Raw genomic sequence first — 26,718 nt, forward strand, 5'->3', positions numbered from 1 at the left:
TTTGTTTATCATGTAAAAGTGTGACTGTTTGCTGAATGGCTGATCTTTTTCCTTACTGACTGGTTTGTTTATCATGTAAAAGTGTGACTGTTTGCTGAATGGCTGATCTTTTCCCTTACTGACTGGTTTGTTTACATGTAAAAGTGTGACTGTTTGCTGAATGGCTGATCTTTTTCCTTACTGACTGGTTTGTTTACATGTAAAAGTGTGACTGTTTGCTGAATGGCTGATCTTTTTCCTTACTGACTGGTTTGTTTATCATGTAAAAGTGTGACTGTTTGCTGAATGGCTGATCTTTTTCCTTACTGACTGGTTTATACGTTTGCACAGTAAGAAATCTGACTGATTTCACTGTGAATAAACAGCTCGTTTGTTAGCTGCTGTTTGGCTGGATGACTGGTTTCTTTGTTGACTAAATGTTTGACTCTCTTGTTGAATGGCTGGTTCTGCGTGGTCAGCTGATCTTTTCCTCGAGTCGTTCGCTTTCTGGCTGGTTTGTTGGTTTGCAGGGTGAGAATCTGACACTATTACTGGCTGATTTACCGACTGAAAGATCATTTTGTGGCTGCTTTTTTCACCCTTTGTCTGGCTGGTTGTTATTGCTCGAGCTGGTTCCCAGTTTTCTGACTGGTGTTACGGCTGCTTTGCCTGCAGACCGACTGGTTTGTTTGTTTGTTTGTTTTGTTTGCTGACTCGTGCCTGGCAGACGGCTGTTGCTGTTGTCTCTCTGTGTTGGTGTCTAATCTTATTTCTCTGGGTCACACACACACACACACACACACACACACACACACGCGCACACACACACACACACACACACACACACACACACACACACACACACACACACACACACACACACACACACACACACGCACACACACACACACACACACACTCTGTTTATTAGCTTGAAGGCAGATCAGCTGATGATGTCATGCCCTGCTCTGATTGGCTGCCCCTGCCTTCCTCCCCCTCTTCTTCTTCTCTCTGCATCTCTCCTCTCCTCCTTCTTTTTCTCTCTCTCAGTGTCCGCTCTCTCCATCACCACTCAACACCACCCACCTCCTCTTCCTCCGTCTGTCGGCGCTCCTCTCCGCTCCCGATGATGCTGGTGATGCTAACGATGATGAGGATGATGTGACGCTGCCGCCGGCCAATCGCCGCGCAGGGGGAAGTGGAAGGGGCGTGTCCGGGGCTCAAAGCAGATCGATGCTGAGAGGACCGAGGAGGAAGACGGGGGAAGAGAGGGAGGCTGAGGAGGCTGGGGGAGGCCTTGTCCGAGCCAAGGAGCGCCGACGCCGGCCTGATAACGGAGGAGGAGGAGGAGGGAGGAAGGTGTCGCCCGTCGGACGGGCATCAGCCTGGGCGGCCATGGACAAATACCGACCAAAGAGACCCACCAGCCTGGCTCTGTTCCCACAGCTGCCACAAGCCGGCACCCAGGTAGGCAGGGTGGGGGTGGGGGGGCACTCAGAGGGGTAGGCAGGGTGGGGGGGTCCACTCAGAGGGGTAGGCAGGGTGGGGGGGTCCGGTTCTGTTTCCTGAGAGCGTCGGATGATGGATGATGGATGATGTGTCATCGTGTGTTGCTGCTGACTCTGGGTCAGATCTGATGATCTGAGGATGTTTGATCACCAACCTTCAAACGATCAGCGCTGATGAGTCGCTGTCTAGCAGCAGTGAGCGAGAAACTAAGTGAACCCCTGTAGCAGAGCTGCAGCGGCCCAGCGGCTCGGGGGGGGGGGGGAGCGGTTTGCTCAAGGACGCCCGGATGGCCTGTTGGACCGTGACTGTGCTGCTCTGCCATCTTGTGAAAAACACACAAGTGAGACGGCGGTGCGTCGGGTGGAAGAGAAAGTTTCATTTCAAGGTTTCATCCTGAAACCGTCATAAACGGGTCCAAAAACTAAGTGAACCCCTGATCCAGCAGCTGGTAGCAGCAGTGAGAAACTAAGTGAACCCCTGATCCAGCAGCTGGTAGCAGCAGTGAGTGAGAAACTAAGTGAACCCCTGATCCAGCAGCTGGTAGCAGCAGTGAGTGAGAAACTAAGTGAACCCCTGATCCAGCAGCTGGTAGCAGCAGTGTGTGAGAAACGAAGTGAACCCCTGATCCAGCAGCTGGTAGCAGCAGTGAGTGAGAAACTAAGTGAACCCCTGATCCAGCAGCTGGTAGCAGCAGTGTGTGAGAAACTAAGTGAACCCCTGATCCAGCAGCTGGTAGCAGCAGTGAGTGAGAAACTAAGTGAACCCCTGATCCAGCAGCTGGTAGCAGCAGTGAGTGAGAAACTAAGTGAACCCCTGATCCAGCAGCTGGTAGCAGCAGTGTGTGAGAAACTAAGTGAACCCCTGATCCAGCAGCTGGTAGCAGCAGTGAGTGAGAAACTAAGTGAACCCCTGATCCAGCAGCTGGTAGCAGCAGTGAGTGAGAAACTAAGTGAACCCCTGATCCAGCAGCTGGTAGCAGCAGTGTGTGAGAAACTAAGTGAACCCCTGATCCAGCAGCTGGTAGCAGCAGTGTGTGAGAAACTAAGTGAACCCCTGATCCTGCAGCAAACTGACAGAACTTCAGCGTTTATAGAGCTGCTCACACTGACTGATGATCAGTTAATCAGAGCATTGATCAGCAGCAGCTGGCTGATACTCACCCTCTAAGTTCCTGTGGAAGCAGTGAGGGTTCACTTAGTTTCCTTCCTGTTTGTTTTGTCTGGTTTTCCTCCTGAAGCAGCTCAGTTTGGGTTAAACGTTGGTTTTAAAAGGACTGCAGAGATCAGTGAATGAGTGGACGGCTGTAGGTCTGTGTGTTAGCCGGGTGATGGACTGCGACCCCTTCAGAGTGAACCCCATCTCTCAATAGCCTCCCGCGAGCCTGAATGGGAGCCAGATGCAGAATATGGAAGTATCCATCCATTAAGTCCATGTTGTGACACAAGAAGATACAAAACAGCAACAGAGACAAGAAATTACAGCAGAAAGAGAAAAAACTACGATAAAGAGTGAAAACCTTTAGAGATGGAGGTCTTTTGATGCCCTTTGAGTTTTAACTACAGCGCTTCTGTCGACCTGCTGACTCCACAGTAGAAGCGACGTGTCTGACTGCTCAGCTCGGCGGTAATGAGAGCTCTGTGGAGGGAAACGGCGGCAGTGTCCCTTTAAACGAGCCGCATCCTGTTTACTGGGTCAGTCCAGCTCTCCTGCATCATCATCCAGAATCCACACGTTTAATCTGCCTCTATAACTCGCCCTCCGACAGGCGTGAGGAAGGTTATCACGTCTGCAGTTCTGTCTCTGGATGAGCTGTGTGCTGAGAAACCTGACGACCCAGAAGAGCATTGTTACCTAGTTTGTGTCTTTGTGGTGCAACTTTATAATTAACAACATAAATAGATGCAGTGATGAACCCCTCAGACAGGCCAGAGTCATATTAATCACATCCTGCTGCTTTTAACCTCTGTGATTGGCTGCTGTGAACTGTGACCTCACTAACCTCCTCTGCTCACCACCTGAACTCTCATCAGGAGGCGCATTAGACTGACAACACTCCCACCCACATAACTCACTCACTGTGAGCTCAGATTGTCGACCCTGAGCCCAGAATTAATCAGATAATCATTACGTCTCAAATGAGTGAGTCTGAGAGGCAGCAACAAGCTGCTGGGGTTGTTCCGATGTGGACAGACCTGTGGAGACACAAGACAACTTCCAAAGCATCAATGCCTCAAAGACGCACAAAATGACCACAAACAGACACCGAGAGGACCAAAAAGAACCAAAAGGAGATACATAAAATGACCACAAAACAACTACAAACTGACAAAGGAACCAATAACGGCAACCAAGGAGACCAAAAGGAACCAATAACGGCAACAAGGAGACCAAAAGGAACCAATAATGGCAACAAGGAGACCAAAAGGAACCAATGACGGCAACAAGGAAACCAAAAGGAATCAATAACAGCAACAAGGAGACCAAAAGGAATCAATAACGGCAACAAGGAAACCAAAAGGAACCAATAACGGCAACAAGGAGACCAAAAGGAATCAATAACGGCAACAAGGAAACCAAAAGGAATCAATAACGGCAACAAGGAAACCAAAAGGAACCAATAACAGCAAAGAGGAGACCAAAAGGAATCAATAACGGCAACAAGGAAACCAAAAGGAACCAATAACGGCAACAAGGAGACCAAAAGGAATCAATGACGGCAACAAGGAAACCAAAAGGAACCAATGACGGCAACAAGGAGACCAAAAGGAACCAATGACGGCAACAAGGAAACCAAAAGGAACCAATGACGGCAACAAGGAGACCAAAAGGAACCAATAACGGCAACAAGGAGACCAAAAGGAACCAATGACGGCAACAAGGAGACCAAAAGGAACCAATAACGGCAACAAGGAGACCAAAAGGAATCAATAACGGCAACAAGGAGACCAAAAGGAATCAATAACGGCAACAAGGAAACCAAAAGGAACCAATAACGGCAACAAGGAAACCAAAAGGAACCAATAACGGCAACAAGGAGACCAAAAGGAATCAATAACGGCAACAAGGAAACCAAAAGGAATCAATAACGGCAACAAGGAAACCAAAAGGAACCAATAACAGCAAAGAGGAGACCAAAAGGAATCAATAACGGCAACAAGGAAACCAAAAGGAACCAATAACGGCAACAAGGAGACCAAAAGGAATCAATAACGGCAACAAGGAAACCAAAAGGAACCAATGACGGCAACAAGGAAACCAAAAGGAACCAATGACGGCAACAAGGAAACCAAAAGGAACCAATGACGGCAACAAGGAGACCAAAAGGAACCAATAACGGCAACAAGGAGACCAAAAGGAACCAATGACGGCAACAAGGAGACCAAAAGGAACCAATAACGGCAACAGTGAGACCAAAAGGAACCAATAACGGCAACAAGGAGACAAAAAGGAACCACGAGGTGACATGAAATGACCCCAGAGACAGAAAAATGACAAAAACTGACACAAAATGGCCACAAAAAGACAAACGATGTTCACAAGAAGACACGAGACTGAGATTGCCATTTAAAGAATGAAATCCCATCAATGGAGGTGAGTCTCCTGAGATCTCCTGGTTGCTCAGAGGTGCATATATCACACGGGTAGATAAAAGATGTTTTGATGTCCTTCCACACGAGACGCTGGAGGCTGCACTTGTTCTTGTTTTGTAAGCTGTGCAAATTAAACTTTGAGGAAAGAAAATAAAGTACAAAAACATACCTCGACCTGTTAGAGGTGCAGACACAAACCAGACCGAAATGAACACGTTAACCAGTCAAATGTGGAGCTCACAGGTCTGATGTGATGCTTTGTGTCCGTTACCTGATCGCTTTCATACATGGGGAGCATGAAAGTAGAGCGGTGAGGCCGAGCATTGATTAAAAAATGTTCATAAATTAGGTTTATAATGTTAAAACGGCTGGTAGAGACACGAGATGTCCACCATCTTGTGTAAAAATGACACAAAATGACCACAAAATGACCCAAACTGGAAGTTCAGACAGAAAGTCGTTAATGTTAAAGCTTCGTGATCATCGCAGAGGAAAACTGGACTAAAAACGAAGATGAACAGTGATGCCTTTATTCAGAATCAGAGCTGCAACTTTAACTGGAGCTGCTGCCCACAGTTAAGATGTCAGATTTCCTCTGAAATATTCCGTTTGGTTGGAGGTGAACCTGAGGACACACCCCCTGGAGAATAAAACATTCAGATTAATGTAAAATGATGCAGAAACAACCAGAGACTGTGAGGACAAAAGATTCAAACACATTTAAACAACTTCTGGTGAATAAATCGATGAAACGTCTCAGATGTCTGGAGCAGGAAAGTGAGTCAGGAATGATCTTTAATGGATAAAGTCGGAGAGCAGAAGTCTTTTTTAGAGGCGCGCCAACAGGGATGCTTTTATTCACACACACAGAGTAACCATAGCAACTGCACAGGGTGGGAGACGGGGAAACCAGATGCATGATGGGACGTCAGTGTGAGTCAACACTTTCATCACGTGGAGGCTCGACTGCCACACTTCCTTCTCTCCAGGCAGTGATGTCATCAGATGGATGATGATGGGTGGAACATAATGTGTGTGTGTGTGTGTGTGTGTGTGTGTGTGTGTGTGTGTGTGTGTGTTCTTGCACTTACTGTTGAGTGAGGACCAAGTCAAGTTTTTAACCAACAGAGTGAGGACATTTTTACAGAGGACATTTTTACATAGTGAAGACATTTTGGTCGGTCCTCACTTTGTTTCCCTCCAGATGACCTCCTTAGGTTATATAGATGCTATCCTCTAATTTTCTCAGTAGGACCTCAGAATCAAATCAAATCAAATCAAATTTATTTGTAGCACATTTCATGTACAAACAATTGAAAGTGCTTTACATAAAATAAAAACATTGAAGCAGCCGAGTGTCTGGAATGACACTTTGTTTGTTTCTAAGTGAACTAGAAATACTGGTCCTCACTTTGTGAGTGGTTTTACGTAGTCCTTACTCAGCATTAAGTGCGAGAATGTGTGTGTGTGTGTGTGTGTGTGTGTGTGTGTTTTATCATACAATCACGTGCACGTTGCTGTTTTTATGCTGCCTTTCTGTCTCTTTTCAGGACTCCATCAACAACAACTCTTTGGGGAAGAAGGACAGCTGGAAGGACTCCCACTCTTCCTCCCCACACATCACAGGTAGGACAGCATCTTTAAGCTCTAAATATCTTTGAATATTTGTTTGTTTGACCCGAGCGCAGCAGCTGGAGCATCATGATGTACAGTTCTAAACAAGAAGTCCCGATCCAGCCTCATTTCTTCCTGTTTCCCACCGAACAGCCAGACTTTGTTAAATCCTTTAAAGTGGTCTTCATCAGCAGTTCTGCAGCTTCCTGAAGCTCTCTCAGAGTTTCTCTTTGGACATTTTCTGCTTCTTCCCTCATCTTCAGTCCAGCCCTTGTACCTGAGCATCTTCAGAGGAATGTGTTTTTTCTTTGTTAAGCCACTTAACTCTGAGCTATGAACCATTCAGGCAGGAAAAAGGCTCCTAACTCAAGGGATGAACCAGTGTTGTGTTCACACAGAACAGACAACTTAGCAAAGAAGCCGTTTTAAACTGGACTTTTAGGCACTTTGTTCCCAGCAGCCTGTCACAGAGACACATCATTTGTTCCCATTTCTTTAGCTGCATGTGTCAAAAACAGCAAAATGTACAGATTAGTGAAAAAAAGCCAAAAATTAGCAACAAATAAATTATTTTTACAAGGAAAAAAGGTTAAATTTGTACATTGGGAAGAAAAAAAAGAAAAAAAATTGTGATTTTTTTTTTACATTATTACAGGGAAAACGAGGATATTGATTGAGATTAAAAAGTGAAAAGAAAGATTTTCACATTGAGATTGATGGTGAAACTAGTTTTTCTCCAGTTTTTCCTCATTTGCTCACAACTCTGTGTTCTGAACACATGAACGAGGCTTTGTGCTGATTCTCTGTGAGATGACATGGATGATGTGTCGCTGAGGTCACCGTCACTTACTGCAGGAAAATGTGCTCTTTACTAACCGAGTTCATTAACTTTTACATTTACAAGCTTTTCGTCGGGTGATAGAAAGTTAAAGGGAAAAGGACGAGGGCCCAGAATGGAGCCCTGAGGAACTTTAAGTTATCGTGTTTGGATTGGCTCAGAGACACATCATTTGTTCCCATTTCTTTAGCTGCATCTGTGAAAAACAGCAAAGATAACACAGTGTGACAGACAGAAAACAGGATTTCTGCAGCAACAAGGTGATTCCCAAAGAGCTGTTAGCTGAAAACTTGGCATATCTCAGCATGGTGTGCAGTGTGTCCTTAAAACATTTGAGGAAACTGGACAAGTGGAGGACAGAAGAAGAAGTGTCAGGTCTAAAGAACTATCTACAACTATCTACATGTTGGAACATGTTTCAGTGAATCCCTGCAGCTGTTACCATGGAAACATCTGCAGATATTCACCTTAAAGCTGCTCAGAACTGAACTAACTCTGGTTCTGCCTCAGATTCTGGGTTTATGTTCATGTTGGAACATGTTTCAGTGAATCTCTGCAGCTGTTACCATGGAAACATCTGCAGATATTCACTTTAAAGCTGCTCAGAACTGAACTAACTCTGGTTCTGCCTCAGATTCTGGGTTTATGTTCATGTTGGAACATGTTTCAGTGAATCTCTGCAGCTGTTACCATGGAAACATCTGCAGATATTCACTTTAAAGCTGCTCAGAACTGAACTAACTCTGGTTCTGCCTCAGATTCTGGGTTTATGTTCATGTTGGAACATGTTTCAGTGAATCTCTGCAGCTGTTACCATGGAAACATCTGCAGATATTCACCTTAAAGCTGCTCAGAACTGAACTAACTCTGGTTCTGCCTCAGATTCTGGGTTTATGTTCATGTTGGAACATGTTTCAGTGAATCTCTGCAGCTGTTACCATGGAAACATCTGCAGATATTCACTTTAAAGCTGCTCAGAACTAGCCTGATAAACCAGCCTAAATGGATTGGATGTCTAATTTAGTCTGGCACCGATCAATGGATACAACGGAACATTGTTGATGAGCACAACCCGTTGTCTTTCAAACCGCGTCTGTGCCTATAGGCCAACGCTCTGACCAATCAGCGCAACTGACTGTGACGTAGTAAGCGCGACAGAAAGCTTTGGTGGGAGGGGACTCTTCCAAAACTGATGCCAAGCACAGATTCTATAATAGGACAGATACGCCACTCACGGTGCATTTCCGGTTTCCAACGCGGCGATTTTGGTTGCAGTTCCACCCTCTTTCCACGTGGGGCGCCCAATTTTGGAGACCAGAATGAATGGAGTCCTATGGAGCTATACGCCCTTTCGTGCCCTTATCTCAAGATATAATTTTTTCTCTAGTAATTCGAATGTTGTTTTCGAAAAAGGGTGTTTAGAAAATACCCATGGCTGAGTTTTAGATTTTTAGAGCCACTCATTTGCTTAAAAAAAGGATTTGAAGTGTATATGACGTCATACATAGCGGGTCGACCAGCTGTCATTAGCACAATGCTAGCGCGTTGTGGACAACAAGAAGCCAACCAGTAAGAAATCAAAGCGATATATGTACTCCTTCAGTAGATTTTTTACTTGAAACCCATGTTGAGCTCTCAGAAACTACATTCAAATCTGAGCGCTCTTGAGGAGACTTAGGTGAAACTGACCATTTGTAGCATCTAGCTCCATAGGGCCCCATTCATTCTGGTCTCCACCGACGCTCCCAGTGGAATTCTGGTGGAACTGCAGCCAAAAAGCCGGTACAATGGGGCTTAATACAGAGTGGCAAGGCTGTTCGTTATAATGGCTGTGTGCCAAGGCTGAATCAAACGAGCACTGTTCCATTGACGCCGCCATCTTTCTTGTTGTGCTTTCGCTTGTCTATGTTCGCTTCCACTGCCCAACGTCGCACTGCTCTGTCGTCACTCCCTCAAAACCCCGCACCAGAACCCTCTGGCCCGCCCGCGTTGATTCAAAACACATCTCTGCGTTGTGATTGGTTTAGATGCCATCTGCCAGATTCAGGGCAGTATTTTCAAAATGACAAGTGGATCGAGGCCAGACCCAACCGCAGGCAAAACATTTTGCCGTCCAGCAGTTGGCGCTGGTTTTCCAGGCTAGCTCAGAACTGAACTAACTCTGGTTCTGCCTCAGATTCTGGGTTTATATTCATGTTGGAACATGTTTCAGTGAATCTCTGCAGCTGTTTCCTGCTTTTTCATGGAAATATAGAAAGAAATGAGGGCTGGATGAAGACTTTGGTCCATTACTATAGATGAGACGGGACTCAGTTAATAAAGACAGTTAAAGACTGAAACTGGTCCAGCACAGCTGGGCACAGATCAGGAATCTCCAGGCTGGAGGAGGTTAAATTGTTTGGTTAAATACAGACTTTGGAATTAAAAACGTGTGGGTAAACGTTTGCAGCAGATCCTGCAAACTGCCACGTTTTCATCCAAATGAAACGTGGGAGTTTTTCTTCTGTTGCTGTAACTCTTATCCGGGATAAACTGCTTACTGCTGGTTACTCCGGTAATCCCTCTGTATACTGTACATCTGGTTGAGTAACACATAATCTGATGCTTGTGTGTGTGTGTGTGTGCTCAGGGGATCTCACGGCTCCGGATGCCAAACCAAAAACAGAGGACAAAGTGCGGCGCGGTGCTCTACGCCGGCCAGCGCCAAAGCCCCCCGCAGGTGCCGGGACCACCGGCCGAGCCAACACTCAGGCCGCGGCCACCGGCGCAGACACACGGGCTCGACCACGAGAGCGCCCGGCGCCCGGGGCCACGCACACGCAGTCCTCCAGCACGCCGAAGAGTCAGCGGCGAGCGGCAGGAGGAGGGAGAGGACGAGGGGCGATGAGAGAGAGAGGCCTGGGGGAGCTCAGAGGAAAGGATGGAGGGCCGGACAGAAGAGGAGGGCGGCTGTGCGAGGAGATGAAGGACAGAGACAGGAACGGGCATCAGAGGCAAAGGGAGGCCAACGTGGCGAGAGGAAGAGGGGCAACAAAGGGGGGCAACAGAGCAGGGGGCGTCAAGCCCAGCAACAAGCCCCCCAGCCAGGAAGTTTACCTGCCCGCCATGGTGGTCCCACGCACACCTGTAGCACCGAGAACCCAGGAGAACCAGGAGAACCAGGAGAACCAGGGGAACCAGGAGAACCAGGAGAACCAGGAGAACCAGGAGAACCAGGGGAACCAGCGGAACCAGGGGAACCAGGGGAACCAGGGGAACCAGGGGAACCAGGACCAAGGTAAGGACTCAAAAAGCTGCCCGTTTCTCCTTCATCATCACAAAATACTTCAAAATAAGGGAAGAAACCAGCACTTTATTTTAAAACTAGGGCTGGGCAACGATTAAAATGTTTAATCTAATTAATCACATGATTTCCCTGATTAATCGCGATTAATCGCATTTGTACGCAGAATCCAAAAATGAATCCAAAAGTAGCGTATAGCTTTTAGCATTTAGCTTTATTTTAAATGTGCTGCCATATGAATGAAAGTGCCATAACATTTGTTGTGCAAACACACTTTTAACATCAGCATCTTTCTGTAGTTTTTATGTAGAAGCCTCGCTCCACTGTCTGTTTCCTTGAATGACTTGCTGCTATCAGTTGTGTGTTTTGCCTTTAAGTGATATTTTAGACTGGAACTACTACGCTGAGAAGACAATTCAACTTGGCAGTGTTTACAGATGACTTTGGTTCTGTCGACTCCGCCGTCTGGAAGAACTTTAAAATGAAAATGGCCGAGTAAAAGTTCCGTACCCTTCTCCATGTTTGGTGGATCCGCCGATTACTTTCTTTTCCTGTTCCACAGCAGACAGCAGCAGACTTTTACAAAATAAAAGCCTGTGAGCAACAGACTTTTACAAAATAAAAGCCTGTGAGCAGCAGACTTTTACAAAATAAAATAAATAATAAAACCTGCGTTAATGCGCGATAAAATATTTATCTGCGTTAAATAATTAACGAGTTAACTCGCCCAGCCCTAAAGAAAAGATGGCTTTTTTATCCTTTGGTGGAATAACAAAGTGTCACATGCCTTAAAAACATCCAGATAAGCTTAAATAAGCTTAAAATGTTTAATCTAATTTATCACGATTAATTGCATTTGTACGCAGAATCCAAAAATGAATCCAAAAGTAACATTTGTTGTTTTACTACATCTACTGGACCTCAGAGCTTTTACCTGATACAGGTCTGAGCAGTTTATATCTATTCGCAGAGAAAGCGTAGCATTTTCAGAGTAACTTTATTACATATTATTAATGATGTTAATTATCTCCACTGTATGAGGATGGAGGCATAAATCTAAAGGCTTAAAGCTTTCTGCTCCGATAAAGAAAGCGAAGAGAAGGTTTTCTCAGGGATTTTCAGTGTCTTTGTTATCAGGGATTCAGATTCAGGCTGTCTCAGTAAAACTAATCGTTGCCAGCCCTGTTAAAATCTGTTAGTCGCTGGAATCAAACCTTTGGTCCGAAGGGTTTGAGATGTTCAGTGTGCATAATCCAGTTTTTTTAACCCCTTAACGCCTGAATTTATATAGCTGTATATAAAAAAAATGTTTTCTGTGTGTTTTAGCCTGTGAGTAGATGGTAAATAATGCTGAGATTATTCATTTCACTTTTACACAAGAAATAAATAGAATTTTTGGTATTGGGGGGATAAAGATGCTATCTCAGCTGGTTGATCGAGTCAAAAGGTTTGTAGCATATATGCGACAATAGGCGTTAAGGGGTTAAACCTTTAACCCAAAGTGTATATATGCTACAAAGCGTTTGACTCAATCAACCAGCTGAGATAGCATCTTTATTCCCCCAATGCCGGTTAGTCCACATTCACTACGGACCTAGGAACCTTTATATAAATAAATATGTAAAAAAAAAAAAGGGTGAATAAAAAAACATGTTTTTTCTCTGTTATATTACTGTGTTGTTGTTATCTTATTATTGACCATCATGCCTGGTGTTGCAAATAAGCAACATACCAAAATTTCTATTTATCTTTTGTGCAAAAGTGAAACTAATAATCTCAGCATTATTCACCATCTACTTAAAGGCTAAAACACACACAAAACATTTGTTTATATGCAGCTATATAAATTCAGGTGTTAAGGGGTTTAATGGAAACGGAGCTGGAACTCTGCTTTATGTTCCCAGGCCAAAACCACGACAGGACCCAGGACAACCCCCCCGTTCTGTCCCGGTCCAGCAGTGAGGGCGGCTCCAACAGGATGTCCCTGAGTTCAGACACAGAGGGCCCCCCACCGGGGCCCCTACATCCGTCGCTGTCCCAGAGAACCAACCCCGACATCAGCGAGGAGGACGGGGAGGGGGACCCGACTCCCTGCCTGACGGTCCAGAACGGTCTGACCCACATCAGGCCGGCCTGCGACGGGTCTGAGGCGGGGGGCCGGAACACTGTGCTGCAGAGCGAGGCCGCGGCGGGGCTGAACTACGACTCTGTGAAGTACACTCTGGTGGTGGATGAACACGCTCAGCTGCAGCTGGTGAACCTGAAGGACTGCCTGAGCGGGTACAAGGAGCACAACGACGACAGCGATGCGGAGACCGTCTACCAGTCGGCCAACGAGGAGGAGGACCCCGAGTACGAGGAGGAGAGGAGGAGGAGCGAGGAGGCCAGGAAGCAAGGTGAGAAAACGGCTGAAGCTTGGTTTAAATTAAAAGAAGTCTCATATTCAGCAGGAGAACTCACAACTCCACAAAGCTCCATCAATTCAGTTCAATTTTACACAGGAAAAAATCAAAGTCTTACCAAGTATATTCATCTCATTTCTAGTCCAAATATCTCATTACACTTAATATCAGACACAACTGCCTAACAAGCACCATTTCAGCCAGATATAGGGACTTGTTTGAAGACAATACATCTGGAATATCTTGTTAAATGAAAAAGTCTTGAAAACAAATTGTTTTGAGTCACATATCATATGAAACAAGCTTTTTTTTTACATTTGAAGAGGTTTTTAAGCTAATTTCAAGATCACTTTTAACTCAAAAGTCCTAAATATCACATTTTATTTCAAGAAATCTGGACAAGCCGATTTTCACTAGTTCCATTGGCAGATTTTTTTTCTTATTTCAAGCAAAAACGTCTTTTATTTGTTGTTTTTTTACTTATTTTTGGAGGGGCATTTTTTCCAGTGTATTTATTAACAGGACCCTGCATATTAAAAAACAGCACATCTGTAACATGCCAGAGTTAGCCAAAGGCTAGTCTTCATCTGTAGTCCTGGTGGACTTTAGGCACCCTAAAAAAAGAATGGAATGTTAAACAATAAAATCATCAACAATCAAGAATGACATATTAAAACAGTGTTGGTTCATAACAGAGAGAGCAACAATGATGGGAGGAAACAGTAAGTAGGAGTGGTCCTGAGGATCTTTAAGCACACGTAGCAGCAGCAAAGCGTTCAATAATAGCATCAAATCATCACTGAGGATCAAGCACTGATAAAACCGATGAAAACATCTGGTAGATGCATGAATATTTAACAGGCCGTGCTGATAAAAACATAAAAACACGAGCATTTGGGTCAGAGGAGAATCACACATTCACAGGTGTGAATGTCAGCAGCAGGTTTAATGTTGACCAGTCTGACTGCTGATCAGCCATCGTTTAAAGCGAGCGCCCAATCATTTCTACGTGTTGATGTCTCTAAATGCTGTGGGAACGCTGTTCCACTGGAATAATACAGTCACAACCTCAAGTGGTTCTATGTGTAGATGTTCTTATTAGGTCTGGGCAATGATTAAAATGTTTAATCTAATTAATCGCATGATTTCCCTGATTAATCACGATTAATCTCATTTGTACGCAGAATCCAAAAATGAATCCAAAAGTAGTGTATAGCTTTTAGCATTTAGCTTTATTTTAAATGTGCTGCCATATGAATGAAAGTGCCATAACATTTGTTGTGCAAACACACTTTTAACATCAGCATCTTTCTGTAGTTTTTATGTAGAAGCCTCGCTCCACTGTCTGTTTCCTTGAATGACTTGCTGCTATCAGTTGTGTGTTTTGCCTTTAAGTGATATTTTAGACTGGAACTACTACGCTGAGAAGACAATTCAACTTGGCAGTGTTTACAGATGACTTTGGTTCTGTCGACTCCGCCGTCTGGAAGAACTTTAACATGAAAATGGCCGAGTAAAAGTTCCGTACCCTTCTCCATGTTTGGTGGATCCGCCGATTACTTTCTTTTCCTGTTCCACAGCAGACAGCAGCAGACTTTTACAAAATAAAAGCCTGTGAGCAACAGACTTTTACAAAATAAAAGCCTGTGAGCGACAGACTTTTACAACAATAAAATAATAATAAAACAGGGGCAGTCCGTGGCGTAGTGGGTTGAGCAGGCGCCCCATGTACAGAGGCTATAGTCCTCGCTGCAGCTGGTTCGAGTCCCGCATCGGACGGCCCTGTGCTGCGTGTTGTTCCCCCTCTCTCTGCCCCCTGCTTCCTGTCTCTCTAAACTCTCCTATCCATGAAAGGCACAAAAGCCCAAAAAAAATAATTTATTTTTTTAAAATAAAAAACAAATAAAACCTGCGTTAGTGCGCAATAAAATATTTATCTGCGTTAAATAATTAACGAGTTAACTCGCCCAGCCCTAGTTCTTAGACTGATGAAGAGCAGGTGGGGTAGGCCACAGATCGGGCCTTTTATGTTAAAGTTTTAATAACTTTAACACAATTCAAAAGGTTCCATCCCAGTTCTATTATTCTGTTAAATATCAAACAAACGTTAAAGATTTTCTGGTTCCAGCTTCTCAAAAGCAAACACTGATGCTTTTCTTTGCCAAACATTCAGCAGTTTTTTTTATTTTTTATAATCCTTTTAACTATGTTGGAATTTCCCCTCGTGGGACAAAGGAAGGTCTTGTTCGATCTTTTATCAGGCATTTCTCACCACTCTCTATTATTTGTAGATTAGAAGACAGACTAAACAAGCTGATTAACCAGAACAGTCGGCCGAGGATTGATTGACTGACTGATGGTTTACACGTGCACGGCAAGTGCACGGCAAGTGCACGGCAAGTGCACGGCAAGTGCACGGCAAGTGCACGGCAAGTGCACGGCAAGTGCACGGCAAGTGCACGGCAAGCTCAATGAACAGTGAAGATGCAAAACAGTTGACAGATGAAAAATGACAATAATATATGTACTAAACACCCTAAAACAACAAAAGTCTGCAGACATATTTAGCCGAGATGATGGAGTCGAACAGTTAAGATTAAGATGAATTAAGCTGTAAATGCAGACTGAGCAGATATATGATATAGCTGCTCATACCAAAGCAATCTGCCCCAGTCTTCTCCTGTGAGCCTGCAGATGTGAGCGATGGTGAGAAGCATGAAACTGGGAAATACAAAAAGTTCTGAGGCACTCTTTTAAAGAACGACTCGAGAAGCCTTTATTTCAGCGTCGCCGCTAACAGGCCGACGGACTGATTGGTGTCCGAGGTCCTTTCCCTGTGGAATTCCACCAATGTGGAATTCTCTGTAATGCAGTTTTCCTTCAGGAGTTCTCCTCCCATGAGGAAACAATTTCAATAATGCAGCAGGAGATGGTGTCATGTGACCTGTAACATCAGCCAAAAAAAGAAAGCGAGGGCATCTAACCCCAAGAAATGCACATCATGATACCAAACCTATGAGATAAGTGTTTAAGCCGGTAAAGTAACTGGATATTTCATGGCCTGTGAGTTAAATATCCAAACAGCTTCCTGTGCCTGTCACCTTTTCCAATGGAACCGATTCCAAAGGCTTGTTATGTAGATGGGTCACTGTTGGCCTGTGATAGTTGACTTTACCGACACAAACTGCATGTTTATGATCCGCTCGTCCATCCTGCAGACGACCTCTGGTCCTACGAAGGACGGCGCATGCATCTGATCCTTTTAAACAGAAAAATGAAGACGACACGCATCAAATGAGGCAGATGGTTCACAGGAACTCTTCAGAGTGATGCAGCATTGAGGCAGATTTATTCTGAATGACGGTTAAAAAAAGCTCTAAACTACAGTCATCTTCAAACAAAGTGGAAATACAGTTCTTTATGGGAAACTAGCTTCAGGGAGTTTTATTTGATGGAAATGCCTGCAACAGACATATCAGCAGCAAAGATGTTGGGACTCCACCAATAACACTAAGATATCATACCTGTTCTGCTCGTTTCCACCTATCAACGTCTGAATACATTTAGCTCTTAGATCTATGAGATTTTACTTCGGATTCAAGCTTTCTTTGGTCCTTTTGCACACACTTGACGTTTTAAAGTAATTAATTCTGTCTTTCAGAAGATGCTTTAAAACATTTCTTCAATTTTCAGTAAATGTTTACTTTTAATGATGCTTTCTTGGATCGTCTGACCTCATGTTTCAATGTTATTAGGACTTTTGAGTAGCGCTGGGCGAGTTAACTCGTTATTATCGCGTTAACGCATTAATTATCTAACGCCGATAAATATTTTATCGCGCATTAACCCAGGTTTTTTTTTGTTTGTTTGTTTTTTTAAATTGAGGGCTATTGTGCCTTTAGTGGAAAGTTCAGAGAAACAGGAAGCAGGGGTCAGAGAGAGGGGGAACAACACGCAGCACAGGGCCGTCCGATGCGGGACTCGAACCGGGGCCAGCTGCAGCGAGGACTATAGCCTCTGTACATGGGGCGCCTGTAAAAGTCTGTTGCTCACAGGCTTTTATTTTGTAAAAGTCTGTTGCTCACAGGCTTTTATTTTGTAAAAGTCTGCTGCTGTGGAACAGGAAAAGAAAGTAATCGGCGGATCCACCAAACATGGAGAAGGGTACGGAACTTTTACTCGGCCATTTTCATGTTAAAGTTCTTCCAGACGGCGGAGTCGACAGAACCAAAGTCATCTGTAAACACTGCCAAGTTGAATTGTCTTCTCAGCGTAGTAGTTCCAGTCTAAAATATCACTTAAAGGCAAAACACACAACTGATAGCAGCAAGTCATTCAAGGAAACAGACAGTGGAGCGAGGCTTCTACATAAAAACTACAGAAAGATGCTGATGTTAAAAGTGTGTTTGCACAACAAATGTTATGGCACTTTCATTCATATGGCAGCACATTTAAAATAAAGCTAAATGCTAAAAGCTATACGCTACTTTTGGATTCTGGATTCTGCGTACAAATGAGATTAATCGTGATTAATCAGGGAAATCATGTGATTAATTAAATTAAACATTTTAATCGCTGCCCGGCCCCAATTTTGAGATAATAAAACTAGTGTCATCTGCATATAAACAGACAAAGCATTGACTGAGCCTGGAGTTGACCTCGTGGAAGCTTAAAAGTAATCCAAACAGTTTGTTTCTTGGTTCTCTCGGTTTAATGTCTCCTTGTTTTCTGCACCCAGAGAGGAGAAAAGAGGAGCAGGAGGCACAGAAGAGGAGGGACGAGGAAATGAAGAGGAGGAGGGAGGAGGAAGTGAAGAGGAGGAGGGAAGTGGTGGTGAGGGTCTGTAAGCAGTCCAAGGTGACGTCAACCACGACTTCAGAGGAAGAGGAGTCTAATGGAGGAAGAGCCGGAGCTCCCAGAAGCAGGAAGTTCCTCAACCTGTTCACCAACAGCAGCCCATACAGCGCCACAGGTGCCCATTTACTGCAAATATTTAGTTTGAAATGTCACAAATGACCCAAATACAGTCATGTTCAGGCTCCTGTGATGTCATTCCACATTCCACTTCCAGAAAAGCAGGTAAAACAGCCCTGGAGAAGAGACTTTAAATCAGAAAAGCAGGTAAAACAGCCCTGGAGAAGAGACTTTAAATCAGAAAAGCAGGTGAAACAGCCCTGGAGAAGAGACTTTAAATCAGAAAAGCAGGTAAAACATCCCTGGAGAAGAGACTTTAAATCAGAAAAGCAGGTGAAACAGCCCTGGAGAAGAGACTTTAAATCAGAAAAGCAGGTAAAACAGCCTCGGAGAAGAGACTTTAAATCAGAAAAGCAGGTAAAACAGCCCTGGAGAAGAGACTTTAAATCAGAAAAGCAGGTAAAACATCCCTGGAGAAGAGACTTTAAATCAGAAAAGCAGGTGAAACAGCCCTGGAGAAGAGACTTTAAATCAGAAAAGCAGGTGAAACAGCCCTGGAGAAGAGACTTTAAATCAGAAAAGCAGGTAAAACAGCCCTGGAGAAGAGACTTTAAATCAGAAAAGCAGGTGAAACAGCCTCGGAGAAGAGACTTTAAATCAGAAAAGCAGGTAAAACAGCCTCGGAGAAGAGACTTTAAATCAGAAAAGCAGGTAAAACAGCCCTGGAGAAGAGACTTTAAATCAGAAAAGCAGGTAAAACAGCCTCGGAGAAGAGACTTTAAATCAGAAAAGCAGGTAAAACAGCCCTGGAGAAGAGACTTTAAATCAGAAAAGCAGGTGAAACAGCTTCGGAGAAGAGACTTTAAATCAGAAAAGCAGGTAAAACAGCCCTGGAGAAGAGACTTTAAATCAGAAAAGCAGGTGAAACAGCCCTGGAGAAGAGACTTTAAATCAGAAAAGCAGGTAAAACAGCCCTGGAGAAGAGACTTTAAATCAGAAAAGCAGGTAAAACAGCCCTGGAGAAGAGACTTTAAATCAGAAAAGCAGGTAAAACAGCCCTGGAGAAGAGACTTTAAATCAGAAAACTTTACAGGAAGCTGCCTCCTTCAGACAACTGTGGACATGAGAAAACTCCTCCAGGGTTTGAACTGACAGTGTGAGACCGGCTGAACTGTGTCAGAAGAAAAGAGTAAAATAAAATCTGATCAGGCAGCAGAAAATAAAGAAAGAAAGTCTGCACATAAAGATTATTTTTAGGTGTTTATGTTGGCACGCAGACCCGGTTTAACGTGGTTCTGTGTGGCTCAGGTGCTGGATCGTTCGGTGTGTTCTCCTGTGTTCTGGACGGGGTGGAGCGGCAGCAGAGCCACCGGGCGGTCTACAGGTGGGCGCACATCAGCTGAAAACACACCTGTGCACATCTGCAGGCGAGGCTGACGTCTGCGCCGTGTCCGCAGGTTTGTGCCCCGTCATGCGGACGAGCTGCAGCTGGAGACGGACGACCCGGTTCTGATGCTGACCCGGTCTGAGGACCTGTGGTGTCAGGGCTACAACATGAGGACGGGCGCCACCGGCATCTTCCCCGCCTTCTACGCCGTCAGGGTGCCCAGAGACGGGAGCCACGGCGCGGCCCGGAGGGACGGCGGGGGGGCGCAGCAGTTCAGCGTCCGGTTCCTGGGCTCGGTTCAGGTCCCCATCCACACGGGCAACGACGTTCTGTGTGCGGCCATGCAGAAGGTACGGAGATGAACGGGTTAAATGTGTGTCCTCATGAAAAGAAGACAAACTCACAGCTGATCATTTACTCCGGAGAGCAGAGACGATGTAAACCTCCAGCAACCCTTTAACAGGACGTAGAAATTAACGAATATTTCATTAATTAATGAAATATTAATTAATGGGCTGGCAGGTGGGCTGACAGGCGAGCTGGCAGGTGGGCTGGCAGGCGAGCTGGCAGGTGAGCTGGCAGGTGAGCTGGCAGGTGGGCTGACAGGTGGGCTGACAGGCGAGCTGGCAGGTGGGCTGGCAGGTGAGCTGGCAGGCGAGCTGACAGGCGAGCTGGCAGGCGAGCTGGCAGGTGAGCTGGCAGGTGAGCTGGCAGGCGGGCTGACAGGCGAGCTGGCAGGTGGGCTGGCAGGTGAGCTGGCAGGTGAGCTGGCAGGCGAGCTGGCAGGCGAGCTGGCAGGCGAGCTGGCAGGTGAGCTGGCAGGCGAGCTGGCAGATGAGCTGGCAGGTGAGCTGGGAGGCGAGCTGGCAGATGAGCTGGCAGGTGAGCTGGCAGGCGAGCTGGCAGATGAGCTGGCAGGTGAGCTGGGAGGCGAGCTGGCAGATGAGCTGGCAGGTGAGCTGGGAGGCAGGCAGGCAGGTGGGTTTAAGATGACGACTGGGCTGGCAGGTGAGCTGGCAGGCAGGTTAGCAGGCAGGCTGGCAGGCGAGCTGGCAGGTGAGCTGGCAGGTCAGGAAACTGACCAAAACACAGTTTTTAGTGAGCAACAGTTTAGTTCGGGTCCTAAGGCTGTGCTCAGCTAGAAGTCACTTCTGACAAACCGTAAGAACAGAATGAGGATCCGGCAGCGACCGGAGGTAGGTCAGGAACTAAATGCAGACTGAGTGATGAGCTGATGGGAACCAGGTGGCCTGAGTGTAGCAGCAGGGTAGGTGTGGAGTGGCAGGTAGGCGGATCCAGAGGTGACGCAAGAGTGCAAGGGGGTTCGATTCACCTTCGATATATAAGGTGAATAAAAGAGATAAAGAGTCTAACGCCATCGTAAACACAACAGACTTATTTTATGATTATTTATTTAAACGTTAAATCAGAGCTGTGAAATTTTAATAAAGCTGTTACAGGACGCACTGTGAGACGACGGTTCCCAACAGATCCGTACCCTTCAGAACGTTCCTCTCATGTCCGAATGAAACAGATTTCCTCTGATGAAGGGTTTGTCTGTTAAAGGTGCATTCTGTGATTTCCCCCTCCTCACCGGCCGCCTGTCTCTGTTTGCAGGTAGCGTGCAACCGGCGGTCGGCCTCTCAGCCCCCGTCAGCCTGCGTGCTGGAGGTCAGCGTGAAGGGCGTGAGGATGAGCGTCCAGGATCAGTGTCACTCGGCTCACCGGGTACGTGTCCGTCCGTGCTGCCTGTGGGGGTCCGGCAACATCTGCAGGGTCCGGCTGAATAGTCTGTTTTTATTCCCTTCCTGGGTGAAGAGCTTGATTATCTAACAAACATCTGTCTGAAGGACAGAAAGCAGGTAGAACAGATAAAGAGTTGTGACATCAGTGTGAGTTACTGTGTGACCTTTTAGTGGAAGGTTTGATCTTTTACTTTGACTCTTTTTTCTAATTTCTAGTCAAAATATCTCATTACACTTAATATGAGACACAACTGTCTAACAAGCACCATTTCAGCCAGATATAGGGACTTGTTTTAATTCAATACATCTGGAATATCTTGTTAAGTGAAAAAGTCTTGAAAACAAATTGTTTTGAGTCGGATTTCATATGAAACAAGCTTTTTTTTACATTTGAAGAGGTTTTTAAGCTAATTTCAAGATCACTTTTATCTCAAAAGTCCTAAATATCACATCTTATTTCAAGAAATCTTGACAAGCCGATTTTCACTAGTTCCATTGGCAGATTTTTTTGCTTATTTCAAGCAAAAACGTCTTTTATTTGTTGTTTTTTACTTATTTTTGGAGGGGCATGTTTTCCAGTGTAAAGTTTCCGCTCTGTGTGTGTCGTTGTGTCTCCGGCAGGGCGAGCAGTGTTTCCATTTCTTCCAGCTGAAGAACATCTCGTTCTGCGGCTGCCATCCCAAACACAGCAGGTGAGTCCCGCCACCAACAGCTCACCATGAAGCTGCTCTTTGTTTCTTTGCTGCTGTGGAACTCTGGAACTCTTTGCTCCGCAGATACTTTGGATTCATCACCAAACATCCCGACCAGCAGCGCTTCGCCTGCCACGTGTTGATGTCGGAGACGACCTTACATCCTCTGGCTGAGTCCGTAGGGTGAGAGCCGCTCTCTGCTTTTTGAATCAGAAGCTTGTTCTCACCTCCAGTTTCTTTGGAACTTTTACTTTTACTAATGGACCTCAGAGCTTTTACCTGATACAGGGCTGAGCAGTTTATTTATGTTCCAAGAGAAAGCGTAGCATTTCAGAGTAACTTTTTTACAGATTACTAGGGCTGGGCGAGTTAACTCGGTATTATCGCGTTAACTCGTGAACTATTTAACACCGATAAATATTTTATTGCGCATTAACGCAGGTTTTATTATTGTAAAAGTCTGTTGAATGCATCACATTCACACAGTTACAGCAAACACCACGAAGCATGGAGGAATAAAATAAAGATAAACTAGCAGCTAACATCACCGCTACAGGTGTGAAGCAAACGGAGCTAACCGGCGCTACTTCCTGTTTTACTTGTTTCAACATAAAAGCACGTATTTCAAAATAAACTTAAAAAAAACCTCCTGCATTTACATCACATTTCCCTGAATAATCACGATTAATCGCATTTGTACGCAGAATCCAAAAAATGAATCCAAAAGTAGCGTATAGCTTTTAGCATTTAGCTTTATTTTAAATGTGCTGCCATATGAATGAAAGTGCCATAACATTTGTTGTGCAAACACACTTTTAACATCAGCATCTTTCTGTAGTTTTTATGTAGAAGCCTCGCTCCACTGTCTGTTTCCTTGAATGACTTGCTGCTATCAGTTGTGTGTTTTGCCTTTAAGTGATATTTTAGACTGGAACTACTACGCTGAGAAGACAATTCAACTTGGCAGTGTTTACAGATGACTTTGGTTCTGTCGACTCCGCCGTCTGGAAGAACTTTAACATGAAAATGGCCGAGTAAAAGTTCCGTACCCTTCTCCATGTTTGGTGGATCCGCCGATTACTTTCTTTTCCTGTTCCACAGCAGACAGCAACAGACTTTTACAAAATAAAAGCCTGTGAGCAACAGACTTTTACAGAATAAAAGCTGTGAGCAGCAGACTTTTACAAAATAAAAGCCTGTGAGCAGCAGACTTTTACAAAATAAAAGCCTGTGAGCAACAGACTTTTACAAAATAAAAGCCTGTGAGCAGCAGACTTTTACAAAATAAAAGCCTGTGAGCAACAGACTTTTACAAAATAAAAGCCTGTGAGCAACAGACTTTTACAAAATAAAAGCCTGTGAGCAGCAGACTTTTACAAAATAAAAGCCTGTGAGCAACAGACTTTTACTAAATTAAAATAAATAATAAAACCTGCGTTAATGCGTGATAAAATATTTATCGGCGTCAAATAATTAACAAGTGAACTCGCCCAGCCCTATTTTTATTTTATTTTCTGTTAACCAATTATTTCTCTGACGTAGTGCTTATTTTACTTATTTGATGTTTCGACCTTGTTTGGAGCTATTTTCTGTGTCTAATTTTGTTTAGTTATTTTATGTTTTGTCTGCATTGATGCAAATAGTGAAGGAGCACAGCAGTAGATGTTGGTGACCAAAAAGGGATCAGCATGGATGGTGGTGGCTTGGGAGGGGTTTGTTTGCTGGGGGGGGGGGGTGTTACTGTTGTTATTGTATTGTTGAAATAATGAAAACAAAAAATGTTAATCACAAAAAAAGATAAAAAGAAACTGCGTCCAACACACATTTCTGTGTTTAAATCTCTGAACAAACTGAGTCTGAAATCGATTCCTTTAAATCTTCTTTAAATAGTGTAAAACTTCTGGGCAACACGTTAATTTGGTTATAAACGTGTGAGATTTCACCATCTCAGGAAGGTAGTGGAGCAACAAAAAGCTTCTAAAACCACGAGCCCGCAGATATCTAAAGAAACGAGAATATTTCTCAGAGATCCAAGTCAAAACATTTCCAAGGTCTTCATTCCTAAGATTCTCCTGGAGGAATGAGGAGGCTGTGGATGTGTTTCTTTTTTTTTAAACTTTGTTTATTGAACATTTTAAACATAACATGACAGACATTGTTGGGACAGAATAAAAGTATAAATACAATCAGTAGCAGCAACAATTCTGTCAACCCCCAACCCACCCTGACCACCCACAGGCCAACAAAAGAGAAAATTAAATTAAATTAAATAAATAAAAAAAAAAGGATAAATGATTAAGAATATTAGTTTAAATAAATAAGTACAGATACATAGAAAATCTAAGCTTACAGGTTTGTCAGATATTTAAATATCCTCAGTGTCAGAAAGAGTTAAGGAGTCAAAATACCTAAAAAAAAAAAAAAAGGGGTCCCATGTAGCATGAAATAAACTGGTGGAACCTCTAAGAGAAAACTTAACTTTTCTACTTTAAGGTTGTAGAGCACTTCTCGCACCCAGCGGACATGTGAAGGGGGATGAGAGACTTTCCAATTAAGTAGGATCTGTAAATATCAGATTATTAATGAGGCACCAGTTCATAACAAAGCTCACCAATCCCTTCAAAACAAGGATGAGCGATGCTCTGCTCACACCTGAGAGGGCTAAGGAAAGGAAACAAGGATGCACAGAATAATCTGTTGTATTTGATCTCAGACTGGGTAAAAACGTAAAAGACTGAAGGACTGATCTGTGTGAGGTTTCTGTCTGTTGGGGGAAGCTGGAGCAGCAGAACTGTCCCGAACTCTCTGACCCGTCTTGTGCTCTGTTGTTCCACCAGGAGGGCGTTCCAGCAGTACTACAAGGAGAACGTGGGATACTCCTGCCCCACTGAAGACATCTTTATCGAGTAGCACTCCCTCCCACCCTCACCCTGAACTGGAGACTCACCACGTGCATGTGAGCCCGGTCTCACCCCCCCGACTCAACCACAGATACCCCTTCGTTGCATGGTGGAGTTTCTCTTTTTTGGCTGCTTCCAGTGAGACGGCGAGCTCCTCCTTTCCGAGGATGGTCGGGGTCACACGAGGTGTTCCGTACGACGTAAACCCACCCGAACGTTGAACGTCAGCGCATTTACCGGCAGAAATTATTTCCACGCAGCCACACACCTACTTATTTCCTACGTCGTGTGAACTGTCCTCAAAGTATAAACACAGTAACGTCCAGACGTCCTGAGTTTGTCTTTGTCTCACAGAACCAAACTAACCCCAAACCAATGAGGTTTAAATGTGTCACTTATCAGAAATAACTGTTTGAAACTCCAGCTTTTGATGATTGATAATCAGCCTTTAACAGAACAGGAAGCTGCAGCTCGACCCTAAACCAAACCAGCTAACATGTCGGGAGATTTACAGAATCATCCCAAGGAAACACAAAAGCATGTGGATGGATGACCGAGGGGCCCAATGGGGGCCCAGCTGAGCCAGTGCTCTTAAATGGTCAATAAAACAACCACAAATATACCCACAGCGAGCTAAAGGAGACAAACCGGTTCCAAAAAGCCTCAGAAAGACCAAAGACAAACAAAAAGGTCAACCAAAACTAATTTAAAGAGATAAAAACGGCTCCAAACAACCACAAAAAGGACCTAAAGGACCATAAAGTTGCAAAACAGCGAGATATTAACACCTGCTGAGGTACAAAACAGCATGAAAAAAACTACAAATGACCAAAAGGTAAACCAAATAATGAGACAAAGATACAATACGGCAAGAAAAGCAACTGTGGTAAGGTGCAAAACTAATTTAAAGAGACAAAAACGGCTCCAAAAACAGACAAAACAACCACAAAAAAGACCATAAAGTTGCAAAACAGTTAGATATTAACACCTGCTGAGGTACAAAACAGCATGAAAAAGACAACAAATGACCAAAGAGATTAAAAAAGTGTTACATTACCACACCGTGCAACTATAAAAACACGAAAGGTTTAAAGAGGAGCCGAAGCTCGGGGCCGTAGTCACGTGATCTGTCCACGATCAGCAGCCGGCAGGGATCATCTCCGTGGGACCACGAATATTCGAACATGGCTGATAAACATCCGAAGCTGCTTAAATCCGGATTTTCAGTTCACCTGATAAAGCTGCTTCAGTTTGAAAAGGTTCTCGTTTCCTGGAACTTTCTCAGGATTTCATAAAACAATTAGCTGGTGGTTTAAAGGGTGAATTACAAGATATTTCCACAAACTGCTTAATAACTGTGCAGACTTTTTCTTAAAGATATCCTGTAATACGCAGCAAAGCATGAGCTAAAGTTTTTATATGATGAAAGATTAACCAGGAAACAAGCCGGAAGTTTCAGGAAAACCTTTAAAAATATCCCGACTTCCTGTTTATCTGCAGCTTCTCGGACGGTTTTTCACACTAATTCACTACATTTGAAAAAGTCCAGGGTCTTTAACCCCGTTTAACTTTGACAGTTTTGCACATTTTAAACAAATTATATTCTGCATGGATTTAAAGCAGAAGTGGCTGCTCACACCTCAGATTTCCATCTGTTCTGTCTGAGTGATTCGGTGCGACAAAGAGCGTTTCCCCCAAACATTCCTCCCTTTTGACCCGGTGAGATCCTGAGGCTGAAGCGGACATCGTCCAGATGTTTGCGGCTGGGGCAGACGAAGCGGACATCTTCCAGATGTTTGCGGCTGGGGCAGACGAAGCGGACATCGTCCAGATGTTTGCAGCTGGGGCTTCACACCAGCTGCGGC

The 26,718-nt window shown here is 44.5% G+C and overlaps 1 protein-coding gene across 1 annotated transcript; it reads left to right on the plus strand.

Moving 5' to 3' along the window:
- The first annotated feature begins 1,036 nt into the window (after window positions 1-1,036).
- LOC142384504 (C-Jun-amino-terminal kinase-interacting protein 1-like) lies at window positions 1,037-25,180 on the plus strand. Its single transcript, XM_075470779.1, has 11 exons — window positions 1,037-1,446; window positions 6,629-6,704; window positions 10,160-10,807; window positions 12,718-13,209; window positions 17,954-18,187; window positions 19,438-19,513; window positions 19,587-19,866; window positions 21,134-21,244; window positions 21,883-21,953; window positions 22,038-22,136; window positions 24,791-25,180. Exons 1-11 carry the CDS (start codon window positions 1,213-1,215, stop codon window positions 24,861-24,863), a joined length of 2,394 nt encoding a protein of 797 aa, XP_075326894.1. The 5' UTR covers window positions 1,037-1,212; the 3' UTR covers window positions 24,864-25,180.
- Window positions 25,181-26,718: the final 1,538 nt, after the last annotated feature.

The sequence above is a fragment of the Odontesthes bonariensis genome, chromosome 7, assembly GCF_027942865.1.
Source record: "Odontesthes bonariensis isolate fOdoBon6 chromosome 7, fOdoBon6.hap1, whole genome shotgun sequence".
In the NCBI taxonomy this organism is placed as follows: Eukaryota; Metazoa; Chordata; class Actinopteri; order Atheriniformes; family Atherinopsidae; genus Odontesthes; species Odontesthes bonariensis.